General features: G+C 46.4%; 1 protein-coding gene and 1 long non-coding RNA gene across 2 annotated transcripts; both read left to right on the top strand.

The window, feature by feature from the left end:
* Positions 1-312: 312 nt before the first annotated feature.
* On the top strand, positions 313-2,178 carry LOC129654045 (uncharacterized). The gene is made up of 3 exons (XR_008715357.1): positions 313-413; positions 901-1,182; positions 1,947-2,178. It is a non-coding gene; the product is annotated as an uncharacterized LOC129654045 (long non-coding RNA).
* Positions 2,179-6,517: 4,339 nt separating this feature from the next.
* Positions 6,518-16,192, top strand: TEX35 (testis expressed 35). Its single transcript, XM_055583651.1, has 9 exons — positions 6,518-6,556; positions 7,286-7,336; positions 7,954-8,022; positions 8,948-9,004; positions 9,685-9,744; positions 14,826-14,890; positions 15,122-15,311; positions 15,644-15,687; positions 15,957-16,192. Exons 1-9 carry the CDS (start codon positions 6,518-6,520, stop codon positions 16,015-16,017), a joined length of 636 nt encoding a protein of 211 aa, XP_055439626.1. The 3' UTR covers positions 16,018-16,192.
* The last annotated feature ends 1,251 nt before the right edge of the window (positions 16,193-17,443 follow it).

The following is a 17,443-nucleotide window of genomic DNA, read 5'->3' on the forward strand; positions in this document are numbered from 1 at the left end:
TATATACAGTTCTGCACCTGGAGATTCAACCAACTTCAGACTGCATAACACTGCAGTATTTACTACTGAAAAAAATCCTCCTGTAAGTGGACCCATGTAGTTCAAACCCACGTTCAAGGGTCGGCTGAATTTGGTTAAACATTATTCTGGGTATGTGTGTGAGGGTGCTTTAGGTGAGGTTAGCACTTGGATAGGTAGACTGAGTAAAGCAGTCTGTCCTCCCTAATGTGGGTGGGCCCCATCCAATCTGTTGAAGGCCTAGGCAGAACAAAAGACTGAGTAAGAAATAATCCTTTCTCAGCCTGTTTTATAGCTAGGACCTCAGTCTTCTGTACTCAGAAGGGAACTGCCCTCATTGGCTCTCCTGGGTCTCCAGATGGCAGATCATGGGGCTTCTCAGCCTCTGTAATTACGTGAGTCAATTCCTTAAGATAAATGTCTAGATAGATAGATGACAGATAGATATATAAATAGATGTCCTATTGATTCTGTTTCTCTGGAGAACCCTGACTAATCCAACTAACCAAGTGGGAGGCACATTAGAAGGCCCGTAGAACATCCGGGGGTGGCGGGCGGGGGGCTGGCAGAGAGCAGCAGGGCGGAGGCCAGGTGAGGTTCGTGAGTGAGGTCAGCAAGACGAATCTCATTGGCATCAGGTCGGCCCTGCAAAGTCTCCTTTGTGTGGCCGTGGGGCTTGCGGTTTTCCAGTTCTCTGAGAGCAGAGAGCTGAGGGAGATCCAGGCACAAAACCAGAAGGTTGTTCCATTTATGAACATCCCATTATTTCCTGAGGCAGGCGCCCACAGGACTTCTGGGAATGGGCATGTGTTATGACACTGGGAGGTGGTGAACGCCTGACATACAGGCGGCTCAGAGGACACCTTCTTGCTCTGTTGTTAGAGGATGTGTAGATTTAACTCCAGTTCCAGCTGCTGTGCTGAGTGACAAGGCCAGGTAAAAGTGAACTTGGGCCAGATGCAGCAGAGAAGGCTGATACGGTACCCAACACCCCTGCTGGGACAGGCTAGCACCTCTTTCTGCCAGAAGGAAGACCCATTCGCTGTGCTGGAGACAGTAGACACTCGCCATACAGGGCCCAGCATGGAGGAGACGGCCCCACTGAGCTGGGCGGAGCGTGTCATCTTCAGAGACCGAGACGGGTATCTGCGACGGGAAAGTCTGGTATGTAGGAGGTAACGTGGCTCTCCGCACCTCCCGCGCCGGGTTTAGAGAAGAAATTCTCTAAAGTCAAGGGAAGTGGGAAGCTCACTAGGCCAGGAATGGGATCCAGAAGAACATGAGAGAGAGCCAGCTCTGAGAACCGGGCTGAGCCTCTCCCTGGGCTCTCAGCACCCTGACCTTACTCACTATATTGCAAGTGTGGCTCTAATGATGCCCTGTCAGCCCATCAGTGATCAGTCCCTAGAGGCCAGGGCCACGTCCGGTATCCTTGTGCTCCTAGCGCCTAGCAGAGCGCTCGGCACACAGGCGGGGCTCAGTGTTGAATGAGCAGGCGGGGTGTTGCTGTGGAGTCCCCTACACAGTGACCCGGAGCTCCTTGCTGAGACCCGGCCTGGCCCTGAGCCTGGATAAAGGACCTGCCAGTGAGGTGTGTGGCCAAGACAGGCAGGGCCCCTCGATTCACAGCTCTCTGCGAGGCTTGTCATTGTCACGGGTGCCAGAGTGGTGGGGGCACAAGAAGAGGGCTTTGTTTTAATCAAGAATGAGATAGAAAGAAATTAATGCTTATGTTTAGGGCCTTCAGCAAATGACCGTGGCCTGCTTCAGTGTTGGGTTTCCTCTGAGTTGTCTTGCCCAGGGAACGACTTTCACACCAGTTTTGCCACCCAGAAAGCAGTTTCGCTTACGCCTCCTTTTTCAACTTCAAGTGGGAGCTCGGGGCCCAGAGAATTCCTCTCAAAGTGTTTGTCTGTCACGTGACCCAGGAACACCCGAGAGCCATGTAGAGAGGAGCAGACGGAGAGGAACCCGGGTGCTGCCAGTGGCCCCGAGGAAGAAGGCTGGGATGGGGCCAGGGTGAGCCTGTGGATTCAGCCTTCTGAGCAGGGGAACAGTCCCGCTGGAGAAACTGCTCCCTGCAGAACCAACATGAGGAGCCTTCAAACTCTTGTGAAAAAAAGGTCTTCATCTCAGATGTCTTGGTGCAAAAAGATAAAAATAGAGTATCTGTGCATGTTTGCCTACAAAGAACAGGCCAAGTGAAGTCACTCTTTGTGAAAAATGATGAGGGGGGACTTTCCTGGTGGTGCAGTGGTTAAGACTCCGCCTTCCAGTGCAGGGGGCACAGGTTCAATCCCTGGTTGGGGAGCTAAGATCCTACATGCCTTGCAGCCAGAAAAACAAAACATAAAACAAATTCAATAAAGAATTTAAAATGGTCCACATCAAACAAATAATAAAAAAACAAAGAAGGCAAAGGGACACCAGCCAAGCAAGGAGGTCCCAGGAGCTGCATTTGGCATGAGTAGGGGGAGCCACTGATGGCTGGTGGCTCTTTATCTCAGACAGCAGGCCACTCTGTAACGGTCGACTGTGGGGATAGTAACAGGTCCCCTGGGTCCTGGGAGGCCCTGGCAAAGGCGTCCTTGTCATGGTGAACACACAGGAGAAAAAAGCCTGCCATCTTCACACAAAGCCTTTGCTCTGACTTTTCACTTATCTTCAGCTGTATTGCAGTAGCTGGAGATTTACCATTAATTGTTGAGAACATCATGCTTTGTTTCTGAAACAGAGGTACTAGAATTTCACATGATAGAAATGCCATAGAAACAATAGCATAGAGTTTGATTCCAGCTGAGGTCTGATACATTGTTCACAGGAAGGATCAGAAATTGCATAGTAACCAATGTGTCAATGAGAAAGGATGTCTGAACCCTGCCCAGGGTAGAGGCAAGGTGTATATAAATCAGCTACATGGGACAATACAGTAACCAATGATATAAAATTTCTGTGAGAGGCCCCCTGAAGCTAGGGGGACCCCCACATACACACACAAGAAGGGGGTCAGTAGTAGGCACTGTAGTATGGGGCAGGGTGTTCCAGGAGTTGGTCATTTACGTCACGTGCAAGGTTGTCCAGAGACCACAGCTGTCAGGATTCTGGGCTCCTTTGTGAATCAAAGGGCTGTAGAACATTGGGACCCCTGTGGTCAAATGGGCCCCTCAGCACGGATGACGTTCTCTGCACCTTCTCTGGCTGGGCCCAGGCTTCATCACAGACCAGACCCTGGAGCTTTGGAATCACAAGAGGTCAAATACAGAGGCCTAAAGCCATTTTTAACCCCTCTCTTCCCACTGCCCCTACCCTGTACACTACATGATTATCATGAAACTGAAAAACAGGACATTTGTAAAGAAAAGAGAATCTAAATGTCATTGGCCTGGGGAAAGGAAACACGTGGCTGCTTCTTTCTCTGTTCAGAATCTCCCCTTTCACCAAACTCCACTGGAACATTGGAGGGTTGTATATACTTCTTGCCCTGGACCAGTGGATTATTGCCGGGAAGGGGGTTTAGGAAAAGTCTATCTGACATTCTTCAGGTAAGAATGGCCTATGGCCTGCATGGAACAAAGTTATACCATACCACAGTAATACCCACATCACAAGGCTGCTCCCACTTAGGGCCTCAGTTCAGTTCAGTTCAGTTCAGTCGCTCAGTTGTATCCGACTCTTTGCGACCCCGTGAATCACAGCACACCAGGCCTCCCTGTCCATCACCAACTCCCAGACTTCACTCAGACTCACATGTCCATCGAGTCAGTGATGCCATCCAGCCATCTCATCCTCTGTCGTCCCCTTCTCCTCCTGCCCCCAATCCCTCGCAGCATCAGAGTCTTTTCCAATGAGTCAACTCTTCGCATGAGGTGGCCAAAGTACTGGAGTTTCAGCTTTAGCATCATTCCTTCCAAAGAAATCCCAGGGCTGATCTCCCTTAGGATGGACTGGTTGGATCTCCTTGCAGTCCAAGGGACTCTCAAGAGTCTTTTCCAGTACCACAGTTCAAAAGCATCAATTCTTCAGTGCTCAGCTTTCTTCACAGTCCAACTTTCACATCCATACATGACTACTGGAAAAACCATAGACTTGACTAGACGAACCTTTGTTGGCAAAGTAATGTCTCTGCTTTTCAATATATTATGTAGGTTGGTCATAACTTTTCTTCCAAGGAGTAAGTGTCTTTTAATTTCATGGCTGCAGTCACCATCTGCAGTGATTTTGGAGCCCCCCAAAATAAAGTCTGACACTGTTTCCACTGTTTCCCCATCTATTTCCCATGAAGTGGTGGGACCGGATGCCATGATCTTCGTTTTCTGAATGTTGAGCTTTAAGCCAGCTTTTTCACTCTCCAGTTTCACTTTCATCAAGAGGCTTTTTAGTTCCTGTTCACTTAGGGCCTCAAGCGGTTGCAAAATCTTAGAGAAGAAAATAACAGACTCATTTATTTAGGTTTATTAAACATATCCCCAGCCCTTCCAGGACATATTGATAACAACAGTGATGTATTTGAGGGCATGAACAGCAAGTACTGTATGAAGGCAAAATGTGGGTCTGTGGTCAAATTTCTGTCCAAATCATGATGTCCAAATTGGTGATGATGATGGTGTGTGTGTGTGTGTGTGTGTGTCTGTGTAAATTTTCTACTTTATAAAGCAGTTTCACAACAAGACCTTGATTTCTTTTACACCCAATTTCTTGATATATGGGTCAGTGAGTTTTTCCTAGAAGGAGGCTCATTTAACAAGTGCTCCCCCAAACAAAGGGACATTTCTCTTCAGGTCCAGGAGGAGCTCAATCCCCAACAAAGAGGAGATGGTGCCCGTTTTCACTAGGCTGGTAAACATTGAGGAGTCAGTCATTTTCACTGCAGTTTCCTGCTAAAGCCTGTGGGATCTTTGGAAACCTGTGAAAAAAGGGCCCTCCTGCCATGCGGTCAGCAGATCTGGAAGGACGGAGCACAGTGGTCAAAGGACTTAGCGTTCCAACCCCTCATTTGGAACGAGGGGGAAAGGAGCCTGGAAAACTCCCCACCACTTCCTGCCCCCACCCTCCCCCTCCCCAGATGAATAGTGACAGACATTCTCCTTTGGTTGTGATGGGCTGAGATCAAGGTCTGTCCCGAGGATGGAAGCTGCAAAATAAGTCCCAGAGCTCAGGGCCTCTGGGAAGGACAGGCACAGGCCCAGGAAATGGCCAGGTGAGTGCAATCAGTCGTGTCTGGGATGCGGGCACATACTTAACACACAATTTGCATCATTTCCTGTATTGTGTGTCCTAGGAATTTCCAAGTTGGCCCTCCCTTTCTGGAGCAACTAGTATTTGAAATGAGAGGGAGGAAGGCATACCCAAGGATAAGAGGGAAGAGAAATTAGGTTTCCTAACCCAGATATGGAATAATTTTAGGTCTCAGGGGAGGCCATGTTGTTTAGACTTCTTTTGGTGGGTTGTTTTTTTTTTTTAATTGGAGTATAATTGCTTTACAATGTTGTGTTAGTTTCTGTCATACAACGATGTGAATCAGCTATAAGTATACATATATCCCCTCCTTCTAGGACCTTCAACCACCCCCCAACCATCCCATCCCATCTAGGTTATCACAGAGCACCGAGTTGAGCTTCCTGTGCTATATCCCTACTAGCTATCTGTTTTACACATGGTAGTGTATATATGTCAATCCTAATCTCCCAATTCATCCCACCCTCCTTTTCCCACCCTGTGTCCACTTGTCTTTTAAACACAAATCACAGTTACCCTCAGAATGGCCTCAGTAACCTTCCTTGCCCATCATCCAGGATTCTCACCATTCACAGTCTACTTATTGCTTTTTGCCCTGACTCTCTTCCGGGAGGGTAGAAAAACCAGGAGGAAGAATGGAGTTGGGTGGAAGAGGGCAGAGGGGCAGGGCCAGCTGTAAAGTCAGGCCAGGGCATCAGAGATCATCCCGCCGAGATTGGTACCAAGAGCCCCGAGTTAGCACAGCACGGACACCATGAACTGCAGAAACTTCAGGGCACCTCAACCCAAAATAGCTTCAGGCTCAAGGAAGGGCCAGGAGAGGAGGTGAGTGGTCTCTGAGGAGAAACTCATTGTTGAGGGCAGATGCCGCCTCCTGGTCTTAGGGGTGGGGGGAGGTCCTGCTGGGGTGTGGCCAACAATTTTTCCTTCTCCAGGGTGTGCCTTGTGCTTGGGCCGTACAGGCTGCGGTCCTTCAGGTGGACTCTGCAGGGGGTCCCCCTCCCCCTTGCCGGAGGGAAACTTCGTGGCTTTGGAACCCTGCCTGAGGTCCTCTTCTCAGTGGCCAAGACACCCCAGGCTCACACTGCAGTGACACTCTGGGCCGGTGTGTAGGTCCTGGGCATTGTGACCTCAGCTGTTCCACCCACAGAGAGGTGGTGGTCCTCCTGACCTCAGCCTGTAAGCTGCCTAGGACAGTGGCCTGGTCACGGGGGCCCGTCGAGGGGAGGCTGGGAAGTGGAAGAACACTCTGGCCTCCTCCATCATGTCGGCCAAGAGGGTGGAACCGAAGAAGACAAGCCTGGTAAAGGGGAAACGCTGAGCGCCCACTGGGTAGAGGCGGGAGTGGGGGTACAGAGAGTCCCCAGCACACCCTTGGCTTTTCCTTCTCCCTCTGAGCGTGAGGTAGCTAGCCTCTCAGCCTGGAAGGAGGGTGGGGAATGGACCCCAGGCCTTGAGGTGGCAAGGACTCCCCGCTAGGACGAGGAGCACTGAAATGGTCCACCCCAACTCCAGCCACTCTGGGAGCCATGACCCCAGCCAGGCTTACCTCTGACCCACATGATTAAGGCATAGAAGAAGCTCATTAAATAAAAGTAATTATCACCCACAATTTAAAGATTAAGAAATAAAGGCTCCGGAGACTATGTAACTTGCCTAAGTTGACACAACCAGTGAGGAGGATGGCTGAGACGAGGATTCCAGTCTGTCTGTCTACCTCCAAAGTCAGTGCTCCCGAAAAACTACTTAGCCAGCTTCCTTCAGTTATCTCAAAGTGCTCTTGCCAGCCCCCCGACCTTGCCCCCCATCAAGAAGAGGGCAGCCTGCTGAACAGGCGGGTTTTAACATGACAAAATGTGAGTTGACTTGGCTCAGGGGCTGGGGGTGTGTGGGCCTGATCTTAAGTGCAGTTGGACAGGCAGAGTTGAGCTGGAGGGAGTCCTCCCCAATTTTTTCCAGTCCTCCCCAAGCTTCCCTAGTCCTCCTCAAGCCTGATGCCTGGCAGCCTGAATCCCACCTTCCCTCTCTGCAGAGCAAGAACTACAAGGCAGTTTGCCTGGAATTGAAGCCGGAGCCGATCAAAGTAAGAAGCTTTTTTGATGCCATCCCGGCAGCCAGGCCTGAGACCCCTGGGGAGGTGACTTGGAGTCAGGGGTCATTCGCTGATCTTGGTGGCCAAGACTTGTCCCAGGTGCTGGCAGATACACGAGAGAGAGAGAGAGCACTCTGCTGTGATAGAACAAAGCAGATGCATAAATAAATGAGGAAAAATTCGGTAGTGTTACCTACGATACAGGGGATTGAAATAGGAAGCCGAAACTGGGTGGCTACTGTAGGTCTGGGGGGCTGTCAGAAAGGCCTTCCTCAGCCTGGAGAGGACAAGGCTCCGGCCGCTGGAGGGCCAAGGATGCGCACCAGGGCTGGAGGAAGCCACACGCCCAGAGGCCCTGGGGCGGGAGTGAGCATGACTGCTGAGGGCATGGAAAGCTGAGGCCCAGCGGGCCAGGAAGGAAGTGGAATGAGATGGGCTCAGACAAAGGAGAAGGACTGAGGAAACTCTGCTGCTGGTGGGGCCAGGCCACCAGCTCTCACCTCTGCCCAGGCCCGAAGCAAGGAGCCGAACCTACGGGGGATCTCCCTTGCCTCTTCTGCCCACAATGGCTATTTCCAATGTTCTGTGTTTCTGTTTTCAACCGACAGACATATGACTACAAAGGAGCTAAACAAGAAGGGCCATTTACCAAACCAGGAGGGACAAAGGAGCTAAAGGTAGGTGTAGGGACGCTGGAGGCAGCAGGTTGGACCAACCCAGTGAACAGGTGGAGCTGACGGAGCAATGTATGGGGCAGATAAACTGCTGGTCCCTGCAGTTCTGCTCCGGCCCCTGCAACTTCACGCCTTCTGCTTCTACTTTAAAATTATTTCTGGCTTACAGAATATTTTCCCAAAAAATGGTACAGTGAGTTCTAGTATACTCTTCCCCCAGATTTCCAAATGTTTTATCATGTTATTTTCTCTTTTTATCATATTCGTATATGTATATATATATATACACACACACACACTATATATATATCCTGAACCATTTGCAAGCATGTGGTTCTCCGAAATTTCAGTATACATTTCCTCAAAACAAGATCACTCTCTTACACAGCCATAGTACAATCATCCAGACATCAAAGTCAGGAGATTCATGTTGATACAGTTCTCATCTACAGCCCTTAATCTGATTCCCCCAGTTATCCTGCCAATGTCTTTCATAACAAAAGAGGGTATAAATTTTTTGGTTTGGGATCCAATTCAGAATCACACCTGGCTCCCAGTTTCCATGTCTGTTTTCATCTGGAACAGTTCTTCGACCTTGTATTCTGCGACACTGTCAGTTTTGAGGATTACAAATCATTTGTTTTGTAGAATGGCCTCAGTCGGTTGTCTGATGCTTCCTCGCCATTAGACTTAGACCGTGTGATTTTGGTGGCCACACCACAGCAGGGAGTGTGTGACCTTTTCCCAGTGCATCAACATCCGGAGGTACAGTGCATGCCACTGTACTATTTTCTTAACAGCATCCTTTCTTTCCTCCCTGCTGGCAATGATCTTCTGCTCCTTATGCCCCAGGATCTTATCTTTCCTTCTTTTGACTGTTTCCCTTCCATCCAAGACATTTCTTTACTCCTCTGTTTTATTTCCTCAGAATGAACTCAGGGAAGTGCGGGAAGAGCTGAAGGAAAAAATGGAGGAGATAAAACAGGTAACAGGATGAGACTTTACCTCTCATGGAGTTAAAGGGTAGTTCCCAGGAAAATGCAACACCTAACTCTGAATAGTGAAGGAATTCGAAAATCGCATGAAAGAGCAATCCAACTAACTGAGCCCAAATTCCCTGGAGTGCTTGTGTCAGGCAGCTTAGGTTATTTGTCTCTTTCATGTCTGAGGCTTAAATCCAATTTTGGAATGATAAGGGCTCTCTAAGGTGTCTCATTGATTAGGATGGGGAGATACAATCTTAGTAACAGAGTGAGAGGGGCTGGCTTGGAATTTGGAGGCCATCAGGGACCAATTTCTCCTCCCCTGAGCAAGCTGCAGACCAAGAACTCTTGTTTCTCTGATGAAATCACCTATAGTATATTTGTGAACAAAGAAAATACTCAGGCAAGAGTGTGTAATTGGAGCTGTGATTTGGGTTCCACGTGGCAGCCTTACAATGGCCAGATCCAAGTTATGCCCAGGCTGCTGCTGGTGGTGACTTGGTGGTACATGCATTTACCCTTCACAGACTCTTGGGAAGAAGTGGCTTTAATAAGTCATTGTTAGAACATTCCTTAAACTTTATCAGCTCATTCCAGGGGAGCAGATACAGCACTTACCTTAAAACTCTTGAAAGACAACTCCACATTCAGTAATGTGCTGCGTGCCTTTCTTCCTCACTAGATAAAGGATGTAATGGACAAGGATTTTGATAAACTCCAGGAATTTGTGGAGATTATGAAGGTAAGTACTTACGGAATGCCCTCCATGGGCCAGTACCGTACCAGGAATCATGGAAGGAGAAGCCAGAGCCTGCTCTGAAAGTGCTTACAATCTAGTAAGAGACTCAAACTCTATTGCATAAATAACAGGTAAGTACCAGAATCCGCCTGCTAATGCTGGAGCCAAGGAGATGAGGGTTTGATCCCTGGGTCAGGAAGATCTCCTGGAGGAGGAAATGGCAACCCACTCCAGTATCCTTGCCAGGATAATCTCATGGACAGAGGAACCTGGCGGGCTGAGCACACAGGAGCCATGCAAGTACAAAGTTAAATGATGACCAGTTGTCACTTAAGTAGGAGTTTAAAGACATGACAAGTGAATGTGGACTGGGGTAACCAGAAAGTCATTTTAGAGAAAGTGAGTCTTTTTCTTTTTTCAATATTTATTTATTTGACTGTGTCGGGTCTTCTTTGTGGCACACGGTATCTTTTTAGTTGTGGCACATGAACTCTTAGTTGGGGCATGTGGGATCTAGTGCTCTGACCATGGATTGAACCTGGGCCCCTGCATTGGGAGCTCAGTGTATTAGCCATTGGTTCACCAGGGAAGTGCCCTAGGGAAAATGGGTGGTACAGTGAGGCTAAAAGTTTGAAAGTTAAATGCAAATCTATCCAAGAGTCCAATAAGGTTATTTTTGAATTCAGTAATTACTGAAAAGATTATCTAGTTTCTAGAAGAGCAGTTTTCAAACTTTGAGTTTCAGAATCAGTGGGAGCACTAATATTAAGAAACAGAGCTCAGGTCCTTGCAGCCTGGGCTTTTATTCATGTTCCCCAGGAGAACAACCAATGTAAAAGTATAAATAGGCAAATTCATTTACCTATAAATTTTTCAAGAGTTGTAAAGAGGCATTACCCTTACCAGATATTAAAATTCATAATGAAGTCACAATAATCAAACGAAGGTGGTACAGCCCAAGGATAAGCAGACAAATGAAATAAAGCAGTATGCTGCTGCTGCTGCTAAGTCGCTTCAGTCGTGTCTGACTCTGTGCGACCCCAGAGACGGCAGCCCACCAGGCTCCCCCGTCCCTGGGATTCTCCAGGCAAGAACACTGGAGTGGGTTGCCATTTCCTTCTCCAATGCATGAAAGTGAAAACTGAAAGTGAAGTCGCTCAGTCATGTCTTACTCGTAGCGACCCCATGAACTGCAGCCTACCAGGCTGCCCCGTCCATGGGATTCTCCAGGCAAGAGTACTAGAGTGGAGTGCCATTGCCTTCTCCGCCAAGCTGGGGCACCATTGCTCAAAATGCTGTTACATGATTAAGATGGTTGCTTCTGATGAGAACCAGGTCCTTAGCACTTCAGCAGTAGTTGTTAACATTGGCCACATCTTGGAATCACCTGTACTGTGGTTTTGAGCTGCCTCTCTTTACCGCTGGCTGCACCCCATAGCCGTTAAATCAGAGGTCTGGGCATTGGTAATTTTTAAAGATCCTCAGTTGATTCAATTATATGCTCACAGTTGGGCACCACAGCTCTATAAAATTTAAAATACAATAAGATGATTTTTGAAATTATCAGTGAGGACAAGATTATTAATATTAAGAATATATGATGAAATATTCAACTATAAAAAATAATGAAGTAATGTCATTTGCAACAACATAGATGGACCTAGAAATTGTCATACTTAGTGAAGTAAGTCAGAGAGAGAAAAACAAATGTCATATTACTTATACGTGAAATCTTAAAAAATGTTACAAATGAACTTTCTTACAAAACAAAAACACAGCCACAGATGAAGGAAATAAACATGATTACTGTGGGGAGGGGCAGGGGAGGCAGGGTAAACTGGGAGACTGGGGTTGACATATACATACTACAATATATAAAATAGATAACAATAAGAAACTATTGTATAGCACAAGGAACTCTTCTCAATGTAATGATCTACGTGGGAAAAGAATTTTAAAAAGTGTGGATATATGTTTATCTGATTCACTTTGCTGTATTGCAGAAACTTTAATACAACATTATAAATCAACTATATTCCAATAAAAATTAAACAAAAAGAAGAATATTGCCTGATTATATAAGGGGAAAACTTAACTCAGTTAACACTACAAACTGAAATAGTCTATAACGTGAATTAAAAAAAATAATAAATTGTATGTATTTTACTGGATGGTCTAAATATAATTACAATGAAAGAAATCATAAAAGAAATACTGATATGTTTAACAATACAAAAAACTTAAAAATCATAACAGAAAAGCACCATACACATAATTAGAAAGTAAACAACAGTTTGAAGGAAATAATTTTCCACAAATATGATTGACATAGGCAAAAAGTTTTTATCTATAACATATAAAACTCACACAAATCATTAACAATCAAATAGGAAAATGGGGAAAGGGTGTATGTGAACAATCCACAGATAAGAATATTACTAAAAAGCAATAAATACAAAGTTTTACCTAATGAATAAACAAATAAATGCAAATGAAAACAACTTAGGTAATTGCCACATTCAAATAAACCAAGTTTTAATCTATGACAATTACAAATCAAGATAGGAATGCTTTTTACAGCTGATCATAGTACAAGTTAGTATAAAACTGAAAAGGAATTTAGACAAAAGGTATCAAAAATATCAAAACCCCATGACTTATCAACTCCTTGACTTCTCATAATTTAACCTATGAGAATAATCAGAAATGCCTGCATGGGTACATATAAAAAGATGTTCATCACAGGATTATTTATAACAGCAAAAAATTGTCAACAGCCACAATTTTCAATAGTAGAGAAACAGTCAAATAAATTATATATCTATTAACATATAATGAAAATTAACTATAGGAGACAGTGTTTAGAAAGAATGCTTATAATGAGAATTTTAAAAAACAAGATACAAGCAATAATGTACAGGCTGATCACAACTAGGTGAAAAAAAATAGGTAAGTAATTATATAGAAAAAAGACTGGAAAGAAATCTACCAAAAGGGTTAATTGCTGTTATCACTAGATGATGAGATTAATTTTCCCTTTTATATTCCTCTGTATTGTCCAATTTTTCTGCAAAGGGTTGTGCTATTTCTGTATTAAAATGCAAACACAGTAAGTGTTTTGTTAGTGGGTAGGGCTGGGTATCACAAGGCACAAAGGAGGCTATTTTGGGCACGGGAGCAGCTTGCACACAGCATGGAAGCAGGAGGAATGAGAAGCTTATCACGGTCAGTGGGGAGATCAGTCATATAAGTGGGATCATTGGGGGAAACTGTGAGAAATAAAACGGAGTGGGCACAAAGGCGATGGATAATGAAGGCTTTTGAAAGACGGGCAGACAGGTTGGGACTTGGTTGTGTAAGCGGTAAGAGGCCTCTGGAGATTCTTAATCAAAGAACATGCTAGGAACAGCACTTCAGAAAGCTGAGTTGGCAGCTGCTTGCAAGGTGGCTGGGGCGGGGTGGGGGTGGGGGCACCAGGGAGCAGGTGGGGGTCGTCTGGAGCAAGAATATCAAACAGGAAGCCGCATCCCCGCTCAAGGTGAAGAAGGCTGGACCCAGTGTAGGAACAGAAGGAAAAGGGTCAATCCGAACGATGCAGTGAAGGGAAAACAGCATGCTTGGTGACTGATTCAGTAGAAAGAATATAGGAGAGGCAAGCGTCCATGATGACACCAGTTTTAATCTGGACGGCTAGAAGAAAGAGATGACAGTCACAAAGACAGTAGGGAAACAGCAAATTTAGAAGAGAACATGATGGAGATCAGTTTGAAGTATGAGTTTGAAGTGATGGTGAGACTTCTAAGAAAGTGGAATGTATTGACTCTGATGTTTGGGACCCAGGGGAGATTTTTAAATACATTTATTTATTTGGCTGTGCCAGGTCTTCTTTGTGGCACACGTCTTGGTGTAGCATGTGGGATCTAGGTCCCCGATCAGGGATGGAACCTGGGCCTCCTGCATCGGGAGCTCAGAATCTTCCTTGGACCACCGAGGAAGTCCCTGGACCGAGGGGGAATTTTGACTTCAAGGATATTTTGACTTTACTTATGAATACAAATATCTTATTCAAAATTTATACAAACACTTAAGTGCTTTTCAAAAAGATCTTTTTGGGAAATCATTTCCATCCTGACAGGAATTCCTTGATTAATTTTCTACCCCAGATCAGTAAACTCTTCCCAAATCTTTCATTTTTTTTATTATTAAAATGATTCTCCTGGAAGCAAATTATTTTTTATTTATATTTTGTGATATTCAATCCAACCCTATTTTTGTCCTCAACAGAGACTATCAGTAATAACATCAGCCATCTTAGAGTTTCTTTGTGACCACTATTTCTCTCCAATTTTTCCAGGTCAAATTTTATAGCTCTAAACTTTACCAAGAAGACTTTATTATTATTTCAGTTCCTAACAATACATGTGAGGAGCCATTTGCACTATTATCTGTTTTGCATTGACCATTTCTGCCAGGAATTGAGTAAGAGATGGAACAAACACAGATATCCAGGATCTGTGTACATGGCAGGGGTCAGACCATTGGAGTCAGAAGTGTCTTTAGGAGTCATAAGGTTTGCTTTCTTGGTTCCATGATTTTATAGGCATTGAACCAAGGCAGATAGGGTTTCATTCAGGTGTGAAGTGAAGTGAAGTGAAGTGAAGTGAAGTCGCTCAGTCATGTCTGACTCTTTACGACCCCATAGACTGTAGCCTACCAGGCTCCTCTGTCCACGGGATTTTCCAGGCAATAGTACTGGAGTGGATTGCCATTTCCTTCTCCAGTTCATTCAGGTGTAAGATCAGGTAAAACAGATCCTGGCCTTTAACTCACTTGGAGACTTTGAACCAGCCCCTAAGGACTCTGCCTGTGCTTCAGCTTCCTCGTGGAATGGCGAAGGAGACAAGGAGGGGTGGGTGGCATGTGTCATGGACATTCTGTGAGCTACCTCACCCAGGGCCAGTGAGGATTCTTGAGGAAGTAATATGCGGAGGTGGCCTCACAGTGGTTCACAGAGTGAAGCAGGAGAAAGGGATTTCAGAAGCCCTTCATGATGATGATTCTAGCTTTGAATTCTCTTTTGGAAGGAAATGCAAAAGGATATGGATGAGAAGATGGATGTTTTAATAAATATACAGAAGAACAGCAAGTTGTAAGTACAACCTGCCCCCATCTCTCCTCATCCCTAAAGAGTCTCCTTCCGTTTCTTTGCCAAATGTCCCTGAAGTTCAGAGGACTCCCAGAGCCTTCAAGGAGCTGTCTTAGTTTCTCTTGCCCCCAGTGGCTTTGGAGTCAAGACCCTCCATGGCCACCCATGCTACTGGTGAGTTCCTTTCATGTTGAAAATTATTCTCCCCAATTCTGCCCCTTCCTGACTCCCCAGTCCCCTTAGGAGAGGACTGAAGATGCAGCAAGAACTCAGGCTGATAGGAAAGACAGACACAGAGCCACAGCTCCGGCTCAGGACAATGGATGGGGCTGGTGGAGCACCACTCTCCCTTCACAAAAAGATGGCGGCGCTACAACAACCAAAAGACCCAATGGATCCCCTTCACCAGTGCGACTCCTGCTTTGTAAGTGAAGCCCTCCCCACCCTGCCCCAGTGTTAACGCCCCTGGTCTCCTGTTCCCCTCTACCTCCCCTGGGCTCTCTCCCCGGGTTCCATTCCTCTCCCGGCCTGGGGATGCCTCCCTAGTCTTGAATCCACTCTGGGGTCTTGCCCTCTAGGACTGGGGAGATTCTGAAACCATGACTAAGTAGGACTCAACCCTGGATGCGCCCGCTCCCAAGTGCAACTATATTGTTCTGTCCTCTCCTATAGCAAGACCCGATGAGGTGCCCAGCAGCCTGGCCATCTTGGACCAGGGAAAAATGATCTTTCTTGTGCCGTTTCTGTCCTCCACAGGAGAAATGTTTGTTGTGTACCCCACAGAACAACTACGATCGGGGGTAGGTAGATCCCTGCAAGCCCCTTGTCTCAATCGGGTGTCCAGTCATCCCAAAGGCGGTGCTCCAGGGCACATTCCCATCAACCCCAGCCTGTGCAGGCTCCGCCCCCACCGCATCCGCCAGGCCTTAGAGGGCGTGGCACTTCGAGATAGGAGGACTTGCTTAGCTCAGCCTGGGGGCTGCCCAGAGGCCTCTGTGAAGGGCAGGGTGCCTTGCCAGCTGCCCAGCTGACCTCGCTTCAGGCTCCTGACTTTCTCCCCATATAACAGGAAACTTCCATACCACGCCTGGGCATCCTTTTCACCCTTGGCGTCTGGACCTGCTTTCTGATTTATCTGTACTTCAACTCCTGTGTGACCGAGGACATAGTTCCAACTTAATGCTGCCTCAGGACACATCAGCGGCTTGGGTTCAGCCTCTCCCCACTCCTTGAAACTATCCTTGAAAGGCTTGCGGCCTTCTCACATACCACCCTGCCCCCGGCTTCTTCCACCCGGAGAGTAAAATCTTCATTTAAAGCCAAAGCAGGAGTCAAAGTATTGAATATCAGGCTCAAACTTGAGTGTGGAAGGAGTATCACTTTTTTAGATCAAAATCAGTGTGTTTCAGACTCCAGCCTCTCTTCTTGCTTCCTCATGGTTCAGAGGGAAATCCTTAGGTCATCCTTAGTGTCTCCACTGCCTCCCTCCACTTTACCTGATTCTACAGATGTCCCAGGTCAAAGGGAAGGCCCTGAAGATATCCTATGCTATTCTGTATGATCCCAGAAGTGTGTGTGTGTGTGTGTGTGTGTGTGTGTGTGTGTGTGTGTTGGGCAATAGGAGGAACTCCTCAGCCCAGGGTCTAGCCTGCACTGCCTCCCTCTGTGGTCTCATTACCAAGCAGGACTTAAGGCTCCACTGTTCATGGGAACTTGCTCCCTTTTGGGGCTCTGAGGATCCACCCTTATTCTCTGGCATGTTTCCTCATCCCCACCCCACCTGAAGGAGACCTTGCCCTTCAGAGGCCTTTAAAGGTGGGGGCGGGCCATTGACCTCCCACTGCCCCATGCTGTGTCCTGCCCAAAATCCCTCCACCAAGATAAGGGGAAGCCTGGCTGCTGCCTTGAAATGAGAATGAAGAAAGATTCAGAGAAAATCGGACTTCAACAAACTATGCTGCCATGAGTGAAATTCTTTGGATTCAGTTCAATGTCCTCTGTGTCTGCATCTCCACTGTTGCCCTACAAATAAGTTCATCAGTACCATTTTTTCTAGATTCCATATATATATGCGTTAATATACAATATTTGTTTTTCTTTTTCTGACTTACTTTACTCTGTACAATAGGCTTCGGTTTCATCCACCGCATTAGAACTGATTCAAGTGCATTCCTTTTTATGACTGAATAATACTCCATTGTATATATGTACCACAGCTTCCTTATCCATTCATCTGTTGATGGACATCTAGGTTGCTTTTGTATCCTAGCTACTGTAAATAGTGTTCAGGATCACTCTGATTCTTCTTCTGCCTCCTCCTTCCACTTGGAAGGACCCCTGTGATTACATTGAGCCCTCATAGATAATCCAGCTACTCTCCTTAGTTTAAGGTCAGCTGATGATCAACCTTACTTCCCGTTTGCTGTATAACATAACATATTCACAAGTTATGGAGATTAGAACATCTTTGGGGACTGATTTCTGCCACCAAAGAGGACCTCCCCCCAACCCCCAGACCCCATCCCTTGACTCCCAAACCTCCAGACACTTGAGAAC

The sequence above is a fragment of the Bubalus kerabau genome, chromosome 5 (assembly GCF_029407905.1).
Source record: "Bubalus kerabau isolate K-KA32 ecotype Philippines breed swamp buffalo chromosome 5, PCC_UOA_SB_1v2, whole genome shotgun sequence".
NCBI lineage: Eukaryota > Metazoa > Chordata > Mammalia > Artiodactyla > Bovidae > Bubalus > Bubalus kerabau.

What these genes read in the sequence shown, in the direction of transcription:
- TEX35 (XM_055583651.1), top strand. Translation starts at nt 6,518, where the DNA reads ATGTCGGCCAAGAGGGTGGAACCGAAGAAGACAAGCCTG. An exon ending in AATTTGTGGAGATTATGAAG is followed by an intron (nt 9,745 to 14,825) that starts GTAAGTACTTAC and finishes CTCTTTTGGAAG; the next exon opens with GAAATGCAAAAGGATATGGA. An exon ending in ACCAGTGCGACTCCTGCTTT is followed by an intron (nt 15,312 to 15,643) that starts GTAAGTGAAGCC and finishes TGTCCTCCACAG; the next exon opens with GAGAAATGTTTGTTGTGTAC.